This window comes from Pocillopora verrucosa, chromosome 6, assembly GCF_036669915.1.
Source record: "Pocillopora verrucosa isolate sample1 chromosome 6, ASM3666991v2, whole genome shotgun sequence".
Taxonomy (NCBI): Eukaryota; Metazoa; Cnidaria; class Anthozoa; order Scleractinia; family Pocilloporidae; genus Pocillopora; species Pocillopora verrucosa.
In genome coordinates this window covers 6,854,864-6,879,869 of record NC_089317.1, presented here as the reverse complement: position 1 = coordinate 6,879,869, position 25,006 = coordinate 6,854,864, and the positions used below count along the sequence as shown (strand labels likewise).

General features: G+C 37.5%; 1 protein-coding gene, 1 long non-coding RNA gene and 1 pseudogene across 2 annotated transcripts in view; 1 reads left to right on the top strand and 2 right to left on the bottom strand.

Annotated features, from left to right (window-relative positions):
* Positions 1 to 647: 647 nt before the first annotated feature.
* On the bottom strand, positions 648 to 3,429 carry LOC136281516 (uncharacterized). Its single transcript, XR_010717808.1, has 3 exons — positions 3,096 to 3,429; positions 1,319 to 2,870; positions 648 to 1,066 (listed from the first exon to the last, which is right to left on the bottom strand). It is a non-coding gene; the product is annotated as an uncharacterized lncRNA (long non-coding RNA).
* A 6,786-nt stretch (positions 3,430 to 10,215) lies between these two features.
* Positions 10,216 to 11,209, top strand: LOC136281832 (uncharacterized; annotated as a pseudogene).
* A 10,207-nt stretch (positions 11,210 to 21,416) lies between these two features.
* Positions 21,417 to 25,006, bottom strand: part of LOC131778464 (NLR family CARD domain-containing protein 3-like) — a 28,617-nt gene continuing 25,027 nt past the window's right edge. Inside the window, exon 7 of the mRNA XM_066168776.1 lies at positions 21,417 to 21,661. Within this exon, the coding sequence (XP_066024873.1) occupies positions 21,452 to 21,661 (210 nt within the window). The 3' untranslated portion in view covers positions 21,417 to 21,451. The remainder of the gene's footprint in view (positions 21,662 to 25,006) is intronic.

Genomic DNA, 25,006 nt, shown 5'->3' with positions numbered 1-25,006 from the left:
TTATTTTTGCAAAAAAAACAAACGTGTTTTTCAGTCGAATTTAGTGTTTTTGTCAACTTTAGCGAAAAATTTTGCAAAAATCGTACATTTCTGCCGTATTTTGGAGTTTTTAGACAGATTTCGTCGCGATCTTATGAAAAACATGTAGTTTCAAGCTAGTTTTCAGTGTTTTGGCAGTTATCTTGGCAAAAAATGGGTAAGTCAGCGCAATTGTTTTTTTTTTGGTTTTTAAGGTTTTGTTTGCCCAAATTTTACTGAGAACACTGTGTGTTAGCTTGTCTCCATTGTTTTTTCGCAGATTCTATCGCTGTTTTGCTGAAAACATAACGTTTCAGCTTGTTTGCATCGTTTTTGGTCGTGAAATAAGCTAATTTTTGCAAAAGGAAAAAAACCTGTTTTTCAGCCCAAATTGACATAAAGGATACACAGGAACATTTGCTTATTGCCTTTTTTTTTTTGTCCTTACTCATGAAGTTGATTTTGGCATTTCAAACAAAAACTCTGCTAGAGCATTAATTGAATGACATATCATGCACTTACTTTGAAGCAAGAACACTTTTTTTTTAATTCAGAAAAATACCTTTTTATTTTTTTTTAAGGACTGCTGGATATAACCTGTACAACCAAGATTAATTTACATTCATTATTTGTCATAACTTACACTAAATTAGAAATTCAAGTATGAAATGAGGGTACTAGCCCTTTAATAGTGTTCAAAATTTCCATATGCAGGGGTACTTGTGGCTACTGGAGAAGAATCAGTCTTTAACCCTTCACCCCACCCCCCCCAAGGGAGATAATAAGTACAGATATCCTCTTCCCTAGGGGCAACTAGCTCAAAAGTGAGTGATCTCAAGGGCCCTCCAAAAACGTTTTCTACAGCAATAACTAAGCTCTACAGAAGCACACTATGCAGACAAAAGGTGTAAGAGAATCAATGAATTATTTAATTCTTGGTCCCTCCCAGGCCAACCTATTGTACAAATCTCATGACATCTGTTCCAGTTTCATCAGTCAATTTTTCAAGCTTCAAGCTTTTCCTGCAATTATGTACTTGTTCTTGAAGCTGAAAACTAACAAGGTTCCTGTAAATTAAGTTTACATAACAACCTAACAATTTGTGAAAATCACACAAATCCCAAGCTATATCCAGAATTATGCTCTTAATAAAATAAACTTTTAAAGCAAATTGGGATTTTGCCCTAGTTCTTTTTATTTTTTTGTTACTTTTTAAATACATTTGTATAAATAATGCTCCCCTAACTCTCCCCAAAACTTTTAGAAGAGATGCAAACTCTTAAGAATGATCAAGCTTTACCTTATTATTAAAAATTTTTACATCTTAGACTACCAAGTTATCACAGAGGTTTTTTTCGGTACTTTGACCTGTTTAACACCTAAAAAGAAGAACACATACATAACACACACACAATCAGCCAGGTCAAAATGTGCTGCAGCCAACAATTTGGCCACCTACAATGAAATAGCTGCCAATTTCACACATGTCAGACTTCTATTCAGGACAAGATTTGGCCTCTGCTGCCTATTACTATTGCCAGCTTGCCTGCCACTCAAAATTTCCACTGAGATTGTACATACATACATGTGGGATTAGGTTACACGAGCGAACCTGCACTATTGAAAGAGGTCAATGAATTATAACTCAAAGAAACATTGATAAATAAAATAAATCAATAGAAATGACAAAAATTAAACTAACAGCAGACAGCACTTTTTTGGCCTTCGGGGCCTGATCAGTGCAGTGATCTTCAACTAAGTGCTTAATTTGGACATAAAACCAAAACTTGTTATGGTTAAATATTATTATTTTTCTTTCAATATTCCCATTCCAGCAGATGTATATTATTTGAATAACAAATCTTATTAGCATGTTAAAATCACCTGAGGATAAGGCATACACTTTGTGCCAAAATTGCTTTGCATCAAGTACGTTATCTAGTACATCTAATTTACTCTTGAAAATCACACAAATCATAAGCTATATACAGCATACAATTGGCAGCAAATTATTAAAAAGGAATGCAGTAATCTTTAATAATAAGAGTAGCTAAATAACAAATAGCCTAGTCAAAATGTGCCGGTAACCAGGGATTTGGCTTTCCACACAGAACATTTGTTAGGCGTCTAGTCTGGACAAGGTTTGGTCTCTACCTTCTGTTACTATAGCCAGCTTGCCTACTTCTAAAAAACGTTTTGACTAAGCTGAAAAAAATGTTTGAGAGAAAAATGGCCACAACAAGCCCACTTACTGCAAAATAAGAAACATAAAAGTAACACTTCAAATTAATACAGAATATAAGCCTTGCAGGATTTGGCTCTCAATAAAATTAGTTAAAATAGCCGATCTTGAGTTTAACTACTCACTCAAAATGGGCTGACAGCCTGCAATTTGGCCACCTACCATGAAGTATCTTCCACTGACTTCACACCTTTCAGACTGCTTTTCAGGATGAGGTTTGGCCTCTGCTGCCTATAATTACAACAGCCAGCTTGACTACTACTAAAGAACATTTTGACTGGGCTGTGCAAGTGTTACTAGCATATAAAAAGCACCTTCAGGTAGATTACAGCAAAGCAGACTTTATACCAAAACACTTTGCATTAAGTACATCATTACCCTCTACAGGTATTTCTAGTTTACATGTGAAAATCCCACAAATCTCAAGGTATATTACATCATACATGTTGACAAAGCAATCAGGGGTACATTTTTCATAATAGGATGCAATGGTCTTCAGTATCAAGATTATTTGGTACCTAAATAGTAAAATGTTCGAGAGAAGAAATAATCATAAACATTTTTTCTTTCTCATCAGCATCGACTTCCAAAAGTAATGGATAATGACCACCTAAAACAAAGAAGAAATAAATCAAATTTGTGATTTCACAGGGCTTCAATACGAAACAACTATACATATCTTTTATTTCCTACCACTTACAAGTGGCAGGAATGGCTGAAATGGCTTTCACGTGAACACAACAGAATCCTATGCGTGTATAACCATGTAGAACTATTTATTCGGTATCGAAATTACATCCCAAATGTCATGATATTTGACTGAAACTCAGCTTACCCATCTTTCGTTTAGACTTCGAAACTTGCTGCTTTTTACCACCGTTTCAATGTTTTCTTGTTGTTCAAAAGGTGGTAGGGCCATTGCAGACCGTGATTTTTTTTTTACTTGAGAACCAGATCACAACACCCAAGCCTTTTCACGCTAAATATTAAACTACTGAGATTTCCTTCGCCGCCGTAAGCCGCCATTTTATCTTTCCCTGAATACTAGTTCCCAAGCTTCGAGCCCGAAGGTCTCAGACATGCACTGAAATTATGATATTCGTTATTTCAGGGCCAATTTAAAAATAACGATAATCGTTATTTTGGTGTCGAGATCAAGGCTGATCACAACTGAACGCACATTTACCCCTTTCCTCCGCCATCTTGAATGTTGTAAGACAGTGGAACCGAGTCCTTCTCTTTATTTAACACGTGTAAAGAGCATTGGTAAAGAGTGCCACGAAATTACTATATCCATAAATTTGGTGCCAATTTAGAAATAACGATAATCGTAATTTCGGTCTCGAGATCATGTTGCGACTTTCATTGCCTTTGGCAAATCCCTTTAACTGAAGGCATGAAAAGAAATTGTAACGGCTGCCACGCCTTTGCCACCGGACATTGACTCGCTATAAGTTGTTTCGTGTTAAACGTGTTAAACCGCAATAATGAAGTTACTGTTTGTCCATTAGGGACGTGATCTTTAAGTTCCACCAAGAACAGCATTTTAGTTAGTTGTCTCGCTTTGGGCTAACGATAAGACGTGTTTATCGGGAGAGCACCTTTTGCCCACCTTAGCTTCGTTTTGGTCAAACTCTTACAAGCGGGACTCTTATGTAAGTTTCTATGTTCCTTTCCTTGAGCTTGTCTAAATATCTAGTCTTTTGATAGTTTCGCCTAGTTTTTACACTTGTTTCTTTATCACTCGTTTTCGCAACCTTGGAACACGTGGCTTACGTCGTTCACGCTTCGTTAGAAAGCTACATGTTTTTCCCATTTGGTTTTCCCTTTGAAGATAGTCTTTTTGTGAGTTTGTTTTTTACGTTTTAGCTAGTCCGGATCTTGTCTTTATATCAGAATGATTGGAATGTTGACTCGTATATTAGAATTTAGCTTCCTCCTTATAATTTCATTTTTCAGTTTACGATAAGTACTTGGATACTTCGACTACGTTAATTAAAACGATTCAAGGCTTGTCCGTAAATTATATCCTCGCTTCAGTGTGTCTTCATTTGCAAAACTCATAGTTGTCGTTGAAAATTTGCTTCGCTTGTGTCGGCCACTACAGAATACAATCTTTTCACACCAATTTAATTTTACATGCTGCCTGTGATTGATCATGCAATATTTTCCTTCACTGATTTAGCAAAATCATACAACCAGCTGGATTGTTTCTAGTTTTGACTGACCATTCTTAATTGACAGCTTTGCTAAGAGAAAATCTCAGTACTCGTATTAATAATGGTTATCTATACATAACGGAGCAACCCAGTAATTGGTGCCAAAGGAATAAAGCAATAACTCTCTCATAACTCTTTGATTTCTTAATCATGAGAAACAGCAAAGTAAATGACAAAATTTCTTTTCTCCTTTAAGGAGATTTAAAGTGGCACTATTGTTCCCAAAAGTTCGGCTAGCAAATTTATGCTATTGTTTACTTTCTTTAGATCTCAGAAATATGAGAGACATGATTTGAATGCATTTGATTTGTTTGGTTATTAATTTTTACCTGCCACAATAAGCTGCACTGTTCTTTTAAGCGAGAATAGGCTTTCCCTGAGTTCACATCGAAATTCGGTATTGTCTCCAGGGTTGATATTCTTGATAACCAGGGTAGCTCTTCCTTCGATTTTAACTCTTCCCTTGTAAGATGGAGGAATACTAGGATGTTCTTGGACACCACGGCTGTCATTAACCATCATTTCGACAAATCGACCGTTTACCAAAACACTATAGATAATGCCCAGAATCTTATTATGTGGATCAGTGTAGTCCCACACCAAGTTGGCATCACTACCATTGTTAAAATAGCTCGGATTAGAAGGTTCCTGGGTGAAACGCACATCCGCACCCCCTAAAATAGACAACCATAACCACAACATTCTCAGCCCTATAGTTATATGTGTAAGGATAATATTCAGCAAGAAGGGCTTAAATAGAGTCCACCGCAGAGGCACTCTTAGTGTAAGCAGTAACAACAGTTAGTGTAACTTTGTACTACATTGGTATTAACAGATATCAATAAGCGTGAAATATACTTTTATTTGCTTAAAATAAGGTTCAGTAACTATAATGTGTAACTATTTGTGCCTTTTGAATATCATTTTTGACAAGTTCTGCTTCCTTTAATTTCCAAAATGTGTACAGTGATGAATTTCCAAAATTTAAAAGTACACTTAAAGAAATTTTTTGAAGAAGAACTTGTTGAATTGGAAAATGGAAAGTGGAAATGTCCACACATATTATATGTTGAACCATCAAATGAGGGATTTATTATTCCACTCATTTTGTACGGTCTTATCTGAGCATCCTACCCATCACATAGGAAATGCATGAAAGAAGTAAATAATAGAAAAGAAACCATTCAATTTTTTTGATGACCAGAACAGAATTCTTGTGGGCTTTAGAGTTCACTGCTAAAAAATTCAAGTCTAAAAATTGGAAAAGAAATTAAAGTCCACACATATCACTGCTGTCTGTATTCTTGCCCTTTTCTACAGTGTACAACCAAGGCATATTTGGTGTGATCCATCACCTAATATGGTGAAATGATATAATAGTTTATATAAAAATTAACAAATATATTTGCTGAAGGTGAAGTGAATATTATTCAATGATCTTCACTTTGCTTTCTGCAAATAACTGTTTTAAAATAATCGCTCAGGTGCCTTTGAATTCTGTTATAAATTCTTTAAATAAAGAAAACATTGCATACATTTTGTTACAATTGTGTTGATTACCTGTATCAAGATGAGCATGCAAGTAGTTTTAAGAGGTTTATTTTTTCAATACCAAAAACTTCATTCCTTTGTTTTGAAGAGTGTTCTGTTAATCTTTTAGCATCTTTCGTGCTCTTTTCAATTTAATTTTCTCCCATTGCATTTAACACTCCCTTGCAAACACTTGACAGAACGCAAGGCAGCCATTTTGAAATTTAGCACTCTTACTATAATCACCCTGCACACTGTGATTATAGCAAGATATGATGTAATGCCTGACCATTCAGGGCATACGCAACTCTATAATCACCTGAGTGAGAAATTATGCTAATAGTATATAGTTATCATTGAAGCTATCACATAACACAGGGAAAGACAACAATGACAGCACAAACAACAATGTAATGATCAGTCATGTCACATTTGCATGATTTTCTGAAAACTTTGGCATATTAACCTGGCATAAAAGTTCCAATGTTATATAAATAGAAATAAGAAAGACGTCAAACACAATTTTCTATTGTCTATATAGCCTTGGTCATAGAAAGGATGACAACAATGGTCAAAACTTGTACTGTGCCTCCTTTAGCTATGAATATCTTTGACCTCATTTCTACCATCATTAAGGTTTTATATAACAAGCTGAATTCTACCAGCATTTTGATTGCTTCTTTCATATAATTATGATCTATTAAAGGACAAATGCCTTTTTTTGTTTCTTCATTAAATAAAACAAATAGATTCCATGTTACTGTTGCTCTGTACAGTTATAATTCACAGAGGATGTCAAAATGTACTAAGAACATCAGTGACACACCCTGCTGAATCTTATGTGCTGAAATTCTGAAGTCATATGTCATCTATTACTGAACAGAGCACAGCAACTTGGAAGCTATTTTTTAAGTAAACAATGGAAAATTATGGTGGATTTGTTTAAGTACTTTTGTATAAATCGATTTCCAAGCTCACTGGTGGTTAGCCACCAGCTATTCCCCTCGGCTCAGAGCATCCACAACAACCAAATGGCTTCCCGCTCTTCAGTGTGGTTAAAGCTACGAAAATATAATTTTAATAAAAGAAGCAGCCATCACAAAAAAAAACAAAAACAGCTACTAAATGTGCTTTGATAGCATTGAATGGTGAATTAAATAACCTTTCAAACTTAAATTTATTACAGAAAAAATCAGATTTTCCTGACACTGTACTGCAAAGCTTTAATATACAAGTGAAAGATAAAAATTCAACTTTTCTTGTACCTTAGTTTGTATCTTATTGTGCCACTTTTTTATTCTTACCATATTCTAATATAACATGTTATCTATTACTGAACAGGTGCACAGCAACATGGAATCTATTTTTTAAGAAGACAATGGAAAATTATGGTGGATTTTTAACTGCTTTTGTATAAATTAATTGCCAAGCTCACTGGTGGTTTGCCACTAGCTATTCACCTCGGCTCGAAGCATTGCGCAACAACAAAATGGCTTCCCGCTCTGTTGTGGTAAGCTAAGAAAATATAATTTCAATAAAAGAAGCAGCTGTCACAAAAAATACAAAAACAGCAACCAAGTGTGCTTTGATAGCATTGAATGGCAAATTAACTAACCTTTCAAATCTTAATTTCCCACAGAAACTGTGCTGTAAAGCTGTACACAGGTGAAAGACAAAATTCAACTTTTTTTGTACCTTTATACTTTTTGTACCTTTGTGTCATTAAGCATTCTTATCAGAGTCAGAATCTAGAAATTTAAGTCTTTTATACCATTTTGGAGGAGATTCCACTTAAGTTCCTCAGATTAAAAATGTCAGGGATTGATCAAAGCATAGGTTTAGACAAAGATTATGATAAGTTTGCATGAGGCCAAATCAGAATGAATTTCCCCAATTTTCATGAAGTGCAGCTGACCTCTTGTTTTCAACCTTGAAGTCATGATTCTACAGTTGTCAGCAACCAGCAAACCTTGCTGATATTCACTTTCATTAACTTTAGCAAGCCCCCACAAAACAAAGGCAAAAAAACCCACACTATTTTTTCCAGTGGTCAAAAATTTCATCTTCAACTTGTGATTGGTCAGATGGTCATTTCTAAATTGTGAGAAAAACTATCCTACCTATAAGAATTTGGGTAGTTTTATTACAAATCCTTTTTTGTTTTGTTAATTTAGCTTGGAGGATAAACAAAGATATCTTCACACACATTTCAAAAAGTTTGGTCCTGGTTAAAACTTCTACTGTTTTTAAATATACAACAAAAATAAATCGTTCACAACTACCGGTGTGGGATACCACAATCATATGTGCATGCAGCTAAAAAACGGTCAAGTAAACAAATCATACATGAAGGTATAAGCAAATACCGCTCAATTATCCATCCAGTGTATTATGCAGTCTCTTTACATGATTGCTGCCTGGAGGAAGAGTCACACTCAACTTAGCTAACAGCAATTATCCTTGCTGAGGTCATTATGTGCACCAATAATGAGTGGTAACAGCTCTTCCCAATAATAAATGATGGAAGGGAAGAAAGAGAGTTTATGTACAGATGGCAACTCTCTTCTGGGCAATTGCATAGCCATCATGTTTGTAATGGAAAGCCAACTAACAAAGCAGTAATTTTTCTAATGGCTAAAAAGATGACTCACACTAATCAAAAAATTATTGTACTTCTAAGTTTCAATGTTTATGTTAAATCCTGAACGTATGGTATTGTTACACTTGAAGCATAAAATCCTTCGCTCTTGATTTCTATCGCATCATAGTTATTCAGACCTCATTTATCACACGATTGAAATCCCAACTACATATCTAAATTTTGAAATACAAAAGCTGTTGAAAGCCTCCTTGGAGTTCGGAAATCATTTGACGAAAATCACGTTCGGTCGGCGTTTTCGATGTCTAAGCTTAAAATGGCACATGGTAAAAAAATATTGTCAAATCCTTTGTAAGGAAGAATAACTTCACACTCACCTGACCCGTGAAACTTTACCAACAGAAGAAAGAGTAAGCAAATTTCATAATCACACAAAGACACCATCCTATCAGACCTTTGCTGATGCATCAATGAGGGAAGGTTATGCCTAAATCTTACGGAAGTCTCTTGATGGGATAGACTAGAAGGCCCTCTTCGTTTTGAGACTGGGACCGAGTGTCACGATCATAGTCGGCAAATTACTTGAACAACATGACGGATGGTGCGATTTATGATAGAAAACTCCATTTATGCTAGACACTTAGGAAATTTGCATGAATTGAGGAAACTTTTCTTCGGGAGAAACGTTCCATTCAGATTAAACTATGCGTGAAACTTGCAAATGTGTCGAATGAGAACAAAGGCACCGATCGATCACGCGCGCGTGGATGAAAGTCACGCAAATAAAAAATAATTTGTAACAGACAGATTTCAACTCCTCTTTCTTGCTTATCAACCGTGGATTCTTTTCCTAGGGTTACTAAATATAATTAAGGTCGGGTTCCACTGAACTATCCCCTGTGGGGATGCACAAGAGTACCCATATTTCTGAGGCCGGAAACGGAAGTCAAGTGGATTACAAGTTAGATAATAACGCAATCCATACGCGCAAACTCAGTCAGTACATAGCAAGAAATGCGGGAAAGTCAATTTGAAGACATCTCTTTTTAAGAATAATTTTCCTCAATCTTGATATCAGCTTCTTCGTGTATCTTCGAACCATGTCATCTAAAAACATCTCTAAGACTTTTAGTTTTGTGCCCGATGTAAAAAGGGACTTTAGGATCTGTACCAATGCTACCTTGGCCGCGATAGACTAGGGTGACTACGGCGTATTTCCCTCCAAATACGAATTGTTAAGTTACAGCGACAGTACGGCGAAAAGCTCAGAGTTCAAAGCGTTGTTGTGCAGTCATTCTATTGGCAAAAATGTCATCCTTCAAGGAAGGAAGAGAGTTATTCCGTCTTCGTTATAAGATGAACTACATTAGTGATGACGATTTTGTTGCTTTACGCTAGCTACGAATCACAAAACCTAGAACTTCCGTATGACTCGTTCTCTCAATTTGACTTCGAAAATTTTAGCGACGACGAATGTTTGGCACAGTTTAGACTTTAAAAAATGCACATGCCGTAATATTAGATGCAGCAAAGGGAGTGTTTGTGATGGAGAAGAAGCTTTATGTTTGTTGTTAAAATGCATGTGTTTTCCATGTCGGTACAGCGACATGGTACATTTGTTCGCCAAGCCTGTTCCTGTTATCAGCATGATAACAAATGAAGTGTTGGATTACATTTAAGCAACTCACGGTCATCGTATTCAACGATGGAACCATCAGCTACTAAGACCCAGGAATCTAGAATACTACGCCGTTGTGGTTCACAAAAAAGGAGCACCACTGGATAACTGCTTCAGGTTTGTCGACGGAACTGTTCGGCCTATATCTAGACCAGAGTGCAACCAAAGAATCGTCTACAACGGGCATAAACGTATCCATGCTATCAAATTTCAGTCAATCGTTACCCCAGACGGAATGATTACTAACATGTTTGGACCTGTTGATAGGTACTTTAAAATGTTTGCATTCCAATCTTTATGTTTGCGTATATGTGTTTGAATGGTTTTTGTATTTGACCATTAACAAATGATTTATTCTAATAGTGTGGCAACAGCAAATGCAACTTTATTTACGACGTACTTACTAATTCTGAGTTATCAACTAACATAACAGGTACCACACAGAGGGAGGGGCTGAGGGGGCCTTAGCGCCCCCCCCCCCCACTTTTTTGCAAAAACAAAAATAAATTAAACAAAAAACAATTTAACAAAAATAACGGCGTCAAAAATGCCCCCCCCCCCCCACTAAAAAACTTGCTACGCGGTCCCTGCGTTGTATTTTTCAGGAGGGAAGAAAAGATGATGCCGGGATGTTGGCAGACCCCAACCTGTTGGCAGATCTCAACCCATATGCCCTTTCGCCAGCTGGACGGCCTCTGTGTATATATGGTGATCCGGCTTATTCTTTGCGAGTGAACCTCCAAAGCCCATTCAGAAATGCAGTTTTGACTGCTCAGAGGGAGGCATATAACGAAGCCATGAGCTCCGTTAGGTCTTCTGTGGAATGGCTCTTCGGAGACATTGTAAACTATTTCAAGTTTTTAGATTTTAAAAAGAACTTAAAACTTGGTTTTGAGCTCAGTAAGGAAAATGTATATTGTTAAAAGACAAAATTGTCATCTAGCAAGAATTTTCATGAGAGGTGTTTTTTGACTTACTTAAATGTTGGAAAATGAGTGGAAATAAGATATTGCCATACGCCATTTAGTAAAAATTATAATAAGCCAGTAGATCATTTCTTATTCCTTTTGGCGGTCTTACCTTACAGGTAGAATTTCGGTCACCTTTTTCTTAATTTGATCACGAATTTGACATGGAGAGAGATGTTTTTGCGTAAACTAAAATTTGCAGCTAAATATTGGTAGATTGCCATTATGTTGCGAAAATAAATTTAATTACAAATTTTACGAATTTTCTTTCTGGCAGAAACTTACCAAGACCGGAAAACCAAACAACAGTGCCGAACCCGCCAACGAGTTTAAAGCTACTGCGGTTTTACCTTATGTCAAACGTCTGTCCGAACAGCTTCGACGTTGCCCACAACATCAAGGCGTACGCGCTGTTTTCAAGTCGGAGACTACGCTAAGATCTCAGTTAGTACGACCAAAAGATGCCGTCGACCGGGCTAAACAAGATGGCGTAGTTTAAAGCATTTTACCTCTTGGTGGCTCTAATAAGATACCTGAGTTAGATCTAAGATTGTATGAGGACTTACGTTTAATAACCAAAAGATTGCTAATATATGCGGGTGCGAGGCCGTGAATGGCTTTAAAAGCTAATAACAGAATCTTAAAATGTATACGCGCTGGCACAGGTAACCAGTGTAACTCATAGAGTGCTGGAGTGATGTGAGAATATTTCCCGATATCCATAATTAATCTAGCGGCAGCATTTTGTACGCGTTGTAACTTAACTATTTGCTCTTTGGGAAGGCCATACAATAAAGCATTACAGTAGTCTAACCTGCTCGTGATGAGTGCGTGTACCAGGGTGAGTAAGCTGTCTCTCGATAAATACTTCTTAATGCGTCTAATATTATGCAAGTAGAAGAAGCCCGCCTTACATCCATTAGTGATATGGTGGCGCATATTCAGGTTTGGATCGAGCAAACTTCCAAGGTTCTTAACTTGGTAGCTAGGTTTTCTCTCTGAACCACCTACTTTAATATTCATAGCCTGCAATTTGTTAAGCTGCTGGTGAGTTCCAATAATAATAAACTCAGTCTTATCGTGATTAAGAAGGAGTCTGTCATGGATCAGCCAGTGCCTGATCTTCTCAATACATCACGGACTGTATCTTCCTGGGATGTGTTACTAATAGGTTTGAAACTCAGATAAATCTGTGTGTCGTCGGCATAGCAATGCACGTGTGGGAGATGATCCTCAACTACCCTGAATAGCTTGGACACATAGATGAGAAAGAGCAGGGGGCCCAGACATGACCCTTGTGGAACACCACACTCCAGACTAAAGTGCTCTGAAAAAGACCCGTCAATGGAGACTCGCTGACCTCTTTTCGCCAGATACGACCTGAACTATTCCAAGGCCAATCCGCATATCCCAAGCTCCTCATTCAGACGAGTAAGGAGGATGTTATAATTAACCGTATCGAAAGCGGCGCTAAGATCGAGCATGACCAGCAACGTGACTTCTTGAGTGTTCATTTTCATCGGAATATCGTTCATGACTCTAACAAGAGCCGTTTCCGTACTATGATTTTTACGATATGCAGACTGAAACTCAGGACATAGTAAGTGAGTCATCATATGGGTGTGTATTTGCTCAAACACCATCCTTTCAGTCAGCTTTGAAACATAATGCAGGTTGCTGACAGGTCTGTAGCTTTTGTATAAAAGGTCTAGCCCAGACTTCTTCAGCAGTGGGAGGACAAGCGCACACTTCCAGTCATCAGCGAATAGCCCAGACTCAAGTGATAAATCGATCATTTTCGTTATGATCGGTAGAAGCACATCAATGCAATCTATCATCAGGGATGTTGGCATAGGGTCATTGTGAGACAAACGAAAAACGAAAAACCACAACCTTTTCTATGAAAGAATGACTTTACCTTAAAAAATTGATCCCGTACAGGAATTTCGTGGAAATAACCCTCCTTATACTTTTGCCACTGATATTCTAGTTTTTTTTATGTAAAATCCGTGTCGAATTCCCGATCAGGAAAATAGTTCTTAAATTTTAATTTAGCACGTTCGACACCTCTTTTTCTTAGAGGTGACTTAGGGTGTAAACAAGTAGTACTTTTCATCCTCCGCACTGAATTTATAATCAGGTAACTTATATGAACAGCACGTAGCTCTTTTAGGGGCGTTACCTTGGGCACGCCCTTTCTTCTCCGAATTTTCTGTTTATTCTGCTGGTATGTAACAGTCTTCGAGGACTATTTTCTCTTAAGATACCTTTTCAATTATTATTCTAATTCTGTTAATAAGTTCACTTTAATTTCTATATTACCAGTCTTGTTTTAGTTATGACCAACCTTGACCGTAAGAGTCAGAAATTTAAGGTAGAAAATAATTTTGTAAAGCGTAAACATGTCGAAGGTTCCTACATAGTATGTGAGCTCCGTTCTGCATAGCTTAACGTGATTCACTCGTTAAGAATAAAAGGATGACGGAGGTTAGAGATTGATAGTTCAGTAAGCGTTACCTTTATAAGCGGTGATCCACACTTTCCTTGAGAGATCTGAGCTAGTTCCCGTTATAGTAACTTGTGTAGAAAAAGGAGAGAATAAAGAAATAGTCAACAGAACGAGTGTTAGATATAACCTCTAACAATATCGTTTGCGCACTTTTAAGGAACAGCCTTACTTGCCTGTATGGAAATAACACTTCTGAGTTCTTTCGGTGTAACCCCCCCCCCCCCCGACCTTTTTACTTACTTTGCATAATACTATGGTTTTTTTCAAACTGAATGCAAAGAAAGTATAATTGTGAGCACTGACATAATTTATTCATTTAAGATATATCTTGAATGGTGTAAACCACTGAACAAATTTCTAACAAAATAGGTAGAAATCGTATTTGCAGAACCCAACAGAATTTACTCCTACTTTAAAAAAACAGAAAATGCAAAATGACTTTAACAAACAAAATCAGTAACTTGAAGCTGCAATAAATTTACGAGGAAGAGTAAATCAATGCATCGTCATCTGTGTTGGGGAATTAGTTATTACTTTTTCGCAAGTCTTTATAACAACACCATCATAGCCTGTGTTTGTTGTTATTGTTGTTGTAAAAAAGCCATTTTCGTTTTCAACTTCTCTTGTTTTCAAAGTGAGCTCCTCTTCACGGATCTTAAGCTCCTTTTCTGACTTTTCTAGTTTCTTGCTCAGAAATTTCTTCTAACAGTACGCCGAGCTTTGTTGGTTTGGGAGATGCACCACTGCTTTTGCCTTTTCTCTACTTTGCTATCGAAATCTTCAGAGATGCAAGTCAAATCTCTCTCTCACCGTCCATTGATTTACTTTGAATTTGACTGCAGTTACACTGTTGAAGTTTTCGGAAATTGTGTCCAAATTCTTCCTCTCTCATTGCTTCCTTTCCTGAACTTGTAAAACTCTTGTACCAAAATTTCTTTGCACAAAAAAACGTCGTGCGCTGTTGTCCTTTAAATTGGCCTGTTGTAAAAATCAGCACCCATCAGCTTAGTGCCGGAAAAGCAAACTGAAGAACTCAACTGAGTCAAAAAGAATAAAACGAACAAAAATGATAAAAAAAAATACTTACGATTGCCGCTTGGCAGTGTTGGCGGCGGAACCTAAAGCTGTCCTGGTTTTGAAATCTTTTTTTCACAGATAAATTTTGACCAAATTTCGTTCAGCTATGATTTATCAACTGGTAAAGAGACGTAATTAATTTAATCACAAGAAAAAAATTCAAATAATTAAGACCTCAAACAAAATTTTTTGGCAAATCTGACGTATTCACCACTACGGGAACGAAGCGATTTTGCCGTAACAGATGGCAAGAGTACGGCGTGAATTCCCGCCTTAGACATGCGCAGTCCGATGGGTTTTAAGTGTACACTTCTGGTCGCCGTGGTGGAGCCTGCATCTTGAAGTTCCTAAAATTAGCCGAGAAGCTACTACACGAACACGAAGTGGTAACAACAACTAGCTTTGTCATGTATTACTGCTACGGTGTTGGCAAAGGTAAGTCTAAAGTCAGAGGGGCGCCTTAGATGAACTCTGGTTACGAGGGGGAATATTAAGTGGAGGGATGCAGGGGTGTAGGGGCTCTGGGGAGTCCAAGATGGGAGGGGGGATTCAAAAACATTCCATAAAAATAGCAAATTAAATATACTCTTTAGTTTGATTTTTAAAAGACAGGTGTGTCGAAAACATGAAAAAGCTGTACTATACTTCCTTATTTTAAAAGTTACGGTTTATTCACTTGATTTTACGATCTTACTACAACGCTTCGGTTAACCCCCACACACAACTCTCGGCTTATTCTCAAGAAACACACACCCAACTTTCCGTTGTAAGCAGGTGTAACAGTGTCATATATGGCGCTATAAAACACGTTTCGCATACATGTTTGTTTGGTTATGTATAGATAAACGAAATCACTCATAGATGTCAATCAAATTAAGAATAATTAGCGTATCGTACAGTTTCCAACACAGGTGTGTAATTCACTTACACACCTAATTTTTTTTCTTCGCAAAAATTGAAAACATGGTATGGAATAAAAAATAAAACCACTACAGATCTTTAATAGCTAAAATGTGGTGGCTAGCCCGATAAAGGAGAGGTTTAGATGTGGTTTTTAATACCCTTTTTCAGATATGATCCAAAAGTCAATACTTGCAGTAGATGCCTATCGCACAGACTTATTGACTAACTGACTGACTGACTAACAGGCCAAATTAATACATGAATGACTGAATGAATTAATGTCTCTTCAATGCCCCTTGATTTGTCACAGAGAATGTGGAAATTAAAGAATAAAAGTATTTTTTCAAGATTCCCAGACTGCAATGTTCCAACCAAGGATCACATATGATGGAATTCCTTTTGTCATCACTAGAAAGCGTGTGTATGATTGTCATCAAGGCACTGACAGGCATGCATCTGATAAGCAGCGAAGAAAAAATGCTAAGGTGACAAACCTTAGCATTACACTATCGTAATGTTTGAAGATATGTTAATCCATGAGCCTGTAGAGGCCAGTTTTCTGTGACCTTTGCCTCCGTGAGGCGAAAAAGTAAATAGTTAAAAAAGAAAAAAGATAGGAACAAAGCTGGGAAAATAATTGTGCAGAATGTGTTTGTTTATACAAATATAATGAAATAAAAGACGCAGAAGACTCACATTTCTGCTTTCCAAGGAGCAATAGCCACCATATTTTCTACTAAATGGTGATTGCACGGCAGAATTGCTTTCTTTCGCTGATTTCAAAATTCCTACCTGCTAGAGGTACAAGACGAAATAAACAAAAAAGAAAACGTAAATTTATTCATGAAAATAATTCCAAGGAGTGTGCGACTCGTTTGGAGTGCAGAAAAGTAATATGTGGAACAAACCATAGTAAATATTGGGCAAAGTCGACTAAATATGCAAGCTGTACCTCCAGCCAGTAGTAAAAAACGTTTTCACAATCACATATTGGAAGAACCGTAGCCGTAAAAATTAGGCAAACACGACTGATGTTGTGTAGTGCCGCCATGGACGAAGGTAAATGAGAGGTGCGTATTATTTCATCAGTCAGTTATTCTTTTTTTTAATATCATCCAGAACCGTATGATTTGGCAAGCAGTAGTTCCATTTCTGCTGCTTACATCATTATTGCTTGAGTATAATCAGGAAATTATGTGAACAACTGAGCACCTACCCCTCCAACGACCCAACAAAAGTCAACTGATGACAAGTTATGGTCAACGTTCTCTTAGGGGAAGGGTAGGTATGCATTTGCACAGATACTGACATCTAACCACATGTGGTTACCCCTCTAAAACTTTGGATGCAAAAAACCTATCTCATTTTTCTGCAAACGTACCTTCTTTGAAGAAATTAATAAGGCACGAATTGCCCTGAAATTTGGTCAAAATATTCCCAAGATATCAAACTATAAAAAATCTGTGTGAAGGAATTCCGAAATCAGTAAAATTTTGATAAACAAACTGGGCTGGAAAATTGCAAAACAACAAATAACGATATCGAAAAATCCCCAAACGATTTTGAAGACTAACCCCTCAGTATTGGAATTGTGCAGAAATTTACATGTGCGGTCAGTGTCGATACCCGATTTTCTCAAAGAAACATCGTTTAATTGGAATTTTTGCACCTCAGTCGATTTACGATTAGATCAAGCTAAAAGGAAATTGTTTTTTCCCAGATAGCGCATTTCATAACTTTGCTTCTGATACATAGTTTATGGTGGTTACGCTGTAACTAGGCGTTAACAGTATCTTTTTTTGCGAAGGATACCCGTGAAAGTCGACGGTAAGAAGCAAAGATCTTGTAGATTATGTTGCACTAAATAATTTCTCTTCGGGCATAATCTTTAAGGAAATATAACCCGGAAATATAAACCAGGTTCAAAAATAAATCAATTGGAGAGCCTTGTCAGCAAGCGGTAATCGTCCAACAATACTTTCCAGCGTTGTAAACAGTGGACGGCTCATTTTATTATCAACGTATTTGCGTATACACTACTCTATGATAGATCACACATGAGCTACCTACCATAAAGATGCCCGGCTACATTTCCAAAATGGCTACCAAAACAACGAAGGAAAAGTGCCGATACTGCAAGCGTTTTCTATATTGTTCACCTTGTTGTGACACATGTCTACTTAACTGTGCATTGCATGAACAAGCGAATTATTGCTCTTCAAATTCCTTGATTTGTCCGAACTTTTAAATCGATCTACAAGAAATTTCTAGCTGTTCTTGAAGCTTTGTTTCCAGAAGATGCGGTTGAGAGTGGGAGTTACTACATGTGATATTGTAGTTAGTTTTTTCTTTATTTTTTCAGTTTTTCTGAGACCATAAGTTTTTAAACCTCAAGTGTTTATCGTAATTGATCATATCGTAATGATTTTAGGTGGATTCAGGGCCCCCCTGGACAACAGCCTCGTAGCTGTGGCCATCCTGTTTTAAATAAAGTTCACGCATTTACTCATATGTCACGGGCGACGAGCTGGGAAAGAAAAACAGTCCGACATGTGAGTGGTCAGCGGAGAAACAAGTTTTAACTATTCATTTGGAGACAAATTATTTGTAGTCTCAGAAAAGAATCGTGTTGTAAAGCCGTAGTGTCACTAAGTTATACTTCGCTAACTAAAAAAGTAAAGGAATTTTCCAAACTTTTTGACTGTAGCAATATTTTTTACTGTTATATTAACCAACATAGGCATTGGGAGAGGAATCGGTGACACCTGGAGAGGCATCAAGAAGAATGATATTTACGTTTGCTAATTTGTTGTTTGACGATAAAAAAGTATCTTGACTTCCAGTTGTTCAAGGCGTTAATGACAGTTGGTTTGCTTTTCACTTGAATTTTGCGATCTCGACTGTTTTTTCCCGGGAAAATGAAAAGCTAAGCAACTCTACAAAAGTGTAATTCTCGATTTTTTTATATTTTTGAGTCTTTAATAAGTTTGTATCCACTTATTGTTTATCAAAGCAATAAAGGATATATGTAAAGTTAACACTTTTGAAAAATTCCTTAACTTCTTATTTAGCGAGGTATCCTGTCAACAGAGAAAGATGTTTTTCGTCTTTTTTTCGCCTTTCAGCTGTAGACGAGTTGTCATTAAAGTTGCTTCTAAACAACATCGTGTGATTGGTTTCATATCACCTCTCGCTACAGGTCACGCATCTTAAGATTGTAACGAGACACGCACGGCAGATTTTCCGCACCTCACATTGCAGTTAGAGACTTTCCGTTTTTCGCCTGGTGATCTCTTTATTTTGCACCTTTCCTCTGGCAAAGAAAGATATTGTTTTCCCTTCTATAGTAGTAACATAATCCTTTGTGGTTTGTTTTTTGGGTTTTTTTCTATATTTGGGCGTTTCAGCGTCAGATAGCGTTTTTCTGCCAAAACTACGAATGATGCGTTCGTCTTCTTATACTTTCAAAGTTTTTAGTGGCAGGAATCCGCCACTACCCCCTTGAAACTCTAACCTTCCATGCTCGTGGTTGCGACTTAATCCAAATCAAAACTTTCCTCCTTCTCATGACTAATTGTTGGGAATCAGATCAGTAGAGCTAAACTATAAACCAAGCCTTTGAGTCTGTTCCTTTGACGTCTCCATCGTCGACCCGTCCAAAGACTGGGCCAGAGAGACTGCCATAGATGGACCTGATCAGAATATTTTACGCAATTAACACATAAAGAGAGAGTCGGATAATCTTGCGGGAATTAAACAAAGAAACTCTGCACCTAATTTTCAATTACGAGATGGTTGTATTCAAATGTATTCAGCTGAAGCTACAAAGGAAAAGCATAAAATTTACCAGATAAATACTTTATAAAGCTATACTGAAGAATTATTGACCGTATTCCAATGACTTGCAATTTATCTGTGCAAACTCAATAGTAATAAAATCTGAATATAATCTCGAGTCAAACGCTCAGAAAGACTCGCTTCATGTTGTTAGCGGTCGCTCATTATTTATCGCCTATGGGGGGGTTAGAAGGGAGGGGAGGGGAAAACTACTTTTCGGTTTCTTCCGCCAAGCTCTTATTAATCTTACTGATGGAGTTTTCAAGTTTTCCTCCCCTTACAGCCCGTGTAGTCAGGCAATTAACGGAGGGATCATAGCTCTTGTAGGATAAGGAGTGGATGGGGAGGGGGGGGGGGGGTGGGAGGGGAGGGGAGGGGTTGTACGGGAAATGAGGGAGCATAGCAAGCATAGCAGCGTTGCTTTAGCAGCAGTCAATTTCCTGTCCTTCCCAATCCCACTATTATGGCTTTGTTGAGGAAACATTAAGATTTTGCGATGTTTCGTTTCCTTTACATGTTTTTGCTGTTAGAAATTAAAAACCCAACGAAAAAAAAACTTACTGAGTTGTGCTCCAAATCGTTAACTGTGAATACTACCCGTTGTTTAGATCACTCCACTAACTAACAGTCGTCCACCTGGTCCTCATTGTTCGATAACGATAACCACTGCATAAATCTCCATCCGATAGATGGTGCAGTATTCTTTGTTAACACATCCGCTGGATAGCGATGTATTCATTGGATAGCGTTATCCGCTCTTTGAACAACTGGGTCCTGTTCTATTTTAGAATCTATTAATTCTTTTAAAGTATTTTTATATGACTTCGAGGATGTCGGTTAACATTTCAAATCCGTTGTCTTTATTTCTGATGAAAGTGGAGACTTTATCAGCTCCATCTTTCAGAGAGTTCCTTTATAAAATTTGTTCAAACGATTTGGTTACAATCTGTTGACCAAGCTCTAACTGCCAGTCTCTTTAGCAAAGAATCTATAATTGGTACAAATCCAGATCTTCCTGTATGGGAAACCGACAATCATCCCTTCATTCCTGGGGCTATGCGTCCTCGCCTGCCGAATCGCACATCTACTAACTCGTAATTAGGCCCCAGACCTGTGTGGAAACAGGCATCCGCTGGCAATACATTACCCTTTAAGAGTTATCCACAGCACACTTTGTTTACCTCGCCCCTGTTGTGTCCCCACCCATCCTCTTTCCCCGCACACCTCCCCTTTAGGAACCTCCCAGCGGTCAAATTTCATTTAATGGCTGTGCAGATCGAAACAGAAATAAAAAAAATGCCCATAAACTTTTTTTTGTTTTGGTTTATATTGAAAGAGAGGCGCTCGAGGCTTATAAAGAATGGAAAAAATATTGCTACTCGTGGATGATACATGCTTATGATATTCCTTTCATAACAAAACTTAAAAACAATGGCGTTTTACACTTCTTTTCGTGTAATGTAAATACCTCAGAAGCATAAGCATCACCTTAAACGAAAAAAACATCACAAAGGTAGCTATTATAACTTGAATGTAATCTAATGAAAGAGCAACTAAAGGCAATTTAAAAAGCTCCTTCCTGCATCTGCAAAAGGGAAAATTTAAAAAGCGTTACTTAAAAGGAAAAGTACAAAAGGTAAAGTACAGTCACTTCAATTATTCCCCCAGAAGTCAGTTCAACTCACTCACAGTTTTGTTCACATTTGTTACCATTGTTAGACAAATCTTAATTGGTCAGAGTCTTGCTGACTTTGATTGCCTCGGCATAAAAGGGGGTATCGGCATCACTAATACTATTCTAAGACAAATGCCAATTGGTTAGCTTCCTGCTAACTTAGTTTGGCCCAGCAACAAATGCAGCACCGGCAATATCATTGCCGGAAAAGCTCCAAATTGGTTAGCGTCTTGTTGACTTTGATGGCCTCAGCAATAGATGTAGCACCGTTATCACTAATACGATTACGAGACAAATTCAAACTAGTTAGCGTCTTGTTAACCTTGATTGCCTCAACAATAGATACAGCACCGGTATCACTAATACCACTATTAAACAAATTCAAATTAGTTAACGTCTTGTTGACCTTGATTGCCTCAGCGATAGATGTAGCACCGGCATCACTAAGAAGATTGACAGACAAATTCAAATTGGTTAGCGTATTGTTGACTTTGATTGTCTTAGCCATCGATGTAGCACCGGCAGCATTAATACGATTCTGAGACAAACTTAAATGGTTAGCGTCTTGTTGACTCTGATTGCTTTAGCAATAGATGTAGCACCGGCATCACTAATATGATTGTCATACAAATTCAAATTGGTTAGAGTCGTATTGAAATCTTGCCTCTGGTTATCATAAAAAAAAAATTGATCAAGCTTCATGGCGGACAACTCGACGTAACTACAAACATATACCTCAAATCGTGTGCATATCATACAGATAAAGCTGCACTAGTCCAGAATGCTGCACCTTCTTTCATGGGAATTTGAGCAATCCGAAGTCCTTTGAAGGTGCACTGTTCTACTTGTATGTCATTTAAAACATGTTGAAGTCGGCGGATCTACACGAAACTATCCTCACACCGGTCATTTGTCATTAACATGTACGTTATCACGATGCTGTATTTCTCCGTGAAGTTTCTATCGGTCGCTCCAAAGAAGACGAGAAATGAATATTTTTCATATATTTTAGCAGATTTCCGCTTTCTGAAGTAAAAACAAAACAACCCAAAAAAAAAAAAAAGAAAAAAAAGAGGAAAACTTCAAATGAACGCTAGTAAACACTGAGAATCTGAGAGTATAAATCGTAACTGTCAGCGACAGTACCACATGTAAAAACCCAGTTGCAATCGCAATTTGAACGACATGGGCATCTCCTTTCAAAGAGCAGATTCGGGCAGTTATCACTTCCTTGTGACAGGAACTAAGATATTTCGAATCATCTGAAAACTGTCGGAAAACTGTTAGAAAATTTGCATAAGATATGATGAGGAGAGACTTATCACCGCCGCAGTGCAATCGAGTCAATCGATATTTCCTTCCATATTGAAAGTTCGAAATAAAAGATTTAATGGAATCATAATGTCATAATTCTACCTTTCAAACAACTTATTATCCACACGTAAATCGCAACTTGTCACTTGAACGAATTTTCCCATGGTTAATATGTAATCTGGATTGCTTCATGTCCTTCAGGAAAAAGAAGAGTCAAAGGTCTCTTTAATTTTCCCCTGAGGTGGCCGGCTCACCAGGAAGAAACAGGAGATCGTTCGGTCCAATAACGTTGGTCTGTAGAGATTATCAAGCTAATAACTGAGAAGATTGTGCCCTTTGGTTGATCAGTGACAGTATTAATTATTTCAAATCTGTATTTCTCGGTCTAACCGACACTAAAAATAGTTCCTTTGTAATTTTGTAAGCACTTTCTATAGCATTTTATTGTCATGGGAAATAAATCTCAAGGCTCAAAGCCAATATAACGTTCGAGCAAGTGAAAGACTCCCCGAAAAAAGCTAAATTTTTGGAAATTGATTGTGATGAAATTCCTGTTCCGTTTGCTGTACTGCAGGGATACTGAGTAGTTTAAAATCTCCACTTGGTGATGATTTTCGTGCAAGTCGTACAAATTGCTATTGTGGCGACTGGGTTTTACATGTAGTACTGCCGCTGACAAGTTGCGATGTCTGCCCTCTCAGTGTTTACGAGCGTTCAATCCAGGTTTTCTTCTTCTTTTTGGTTGTTTTCACCTAGAATGCGCGGAAATCTGCTGATATTTCGAAAAATGTCCATTTCCCATCTTCTATGGGGCGACCGATGGAAACTTCATGGAGAAATACGGATTCACGCCATCGTGACAACGTACATGTTAATGACAAATGACCGGTGTGAGGATAGTTTCGTGTAGATCAGCCGACTTCAACATGTCTTAAATGACATACAAGTATAACAGTGTATCTTCAGAGGACTTCAGATCGCTCAAATTCCCATAAAAGAAGGTGCAGCATTCAGAATCTGGATGATATGCACACGATTTGAGGTATATGTTTGTTGTTACGTCGAGTAGTCCTCCATAAAGGTTGATCAATTTTTTTTTAAAGATGACTACTAGAGGTGAGATTTCTCTTCGGGATATTGCTCATAAGATAACATTCTTTTAAAGCCTTGAATGTTTCATTTTTCTGAAACATTTATTGTTGAGAACATTAGAAACATCGCCAAATTATGCAATATCTGATTTTGAGCTTCGTTTGCGAATTTCCCCCATAAAAAGTAGAGGCAGGTCCGCAAAGATTTTTACATATTTAATAACTAGAATATTATAACCAGCTAGGTGGGTAGTTTCAGTTGCAGAATCGATGCACCTTTGGAGAAATTCAGATAAACGTTTTCCCTGTTTTACCCGACAACAAAAATGACCGAAACTGTACCAAGATGAATAATCTATTGCTGTGGTCACATTCACTCCCAGGGAAAATTGAATGAATCAATGTGGAGACGAATGTTACTATGTATGATAGAAGTGCCAATTTGTATTGTTTTATTTAGCTCGAGATAGAGAAATAAAAATTTCAATTTTTTTTGCAACGTTTTGTGTGAAAACGAGGCCCTAGGCCTCGAACAAGCAGCTGTTGTTACCATGGCAACAAGAGTGCTGCGACCTTTATAAAGGGTATTTTTGTGCATCCCCCCTGAGCGCCTAACTGCATGCAAAATTTGAAGGGGGGTTGAAAATTTTCATTCCCCAAGATGTTTTATTCTTACAGAGAGTTGTTCTTAATTCGGCTGTTTCGTCCTGGTTGGCAGCTAAACCTCGTCGCAAGCGCCCTCCAAAGGTTTTCAACACAGCACCACCACCAGGTCCAGGATCTGCAAATGAGGATGTTCCAGTGGTAATTGTACATGATGTTGGTGTACAGGCAACTGATGATGACGCCCAGTTACTCTATTCTGTTGAGGAAGAGGTAGAGGAAATCTCCAAAGCCTTGGAGCTGCCAGATTTGGATGCCGAAGATTCTGATTGTGGCTCTGACTTTGAGTTTTCATAAACTACAAAAAGTGTCAGTTTCACACTTTATCACTTTATAAGCTGAAATTAAAGGCCCATTTCCAACCTTGAGCCAACGCGTTCGTTTTTTTTCGTTTTGAACCACTGCTTTTGTTTAAATAGCGCCTCTGATTGGTCAGTTATTTTTACCTTGTCAGGTCTCAAAATACCTTCTGCCTTTTCTCCGATGAATTTGAAGAGCTTATCAAAATAATTCTGTTTAAAACAGTTCTATACGTTTTAATCCGGTATGGAATTGGATGAATCTATTGATTTAGTAGATTCCGAGGCAGTAAACGCTTATGGATCGGTTGTTGCTAAAGAGAAACGCGAAAATCCTTGCGAAAATTTCGAAGAAGGTGAAAATGTTGATCCACCACGTTTTCA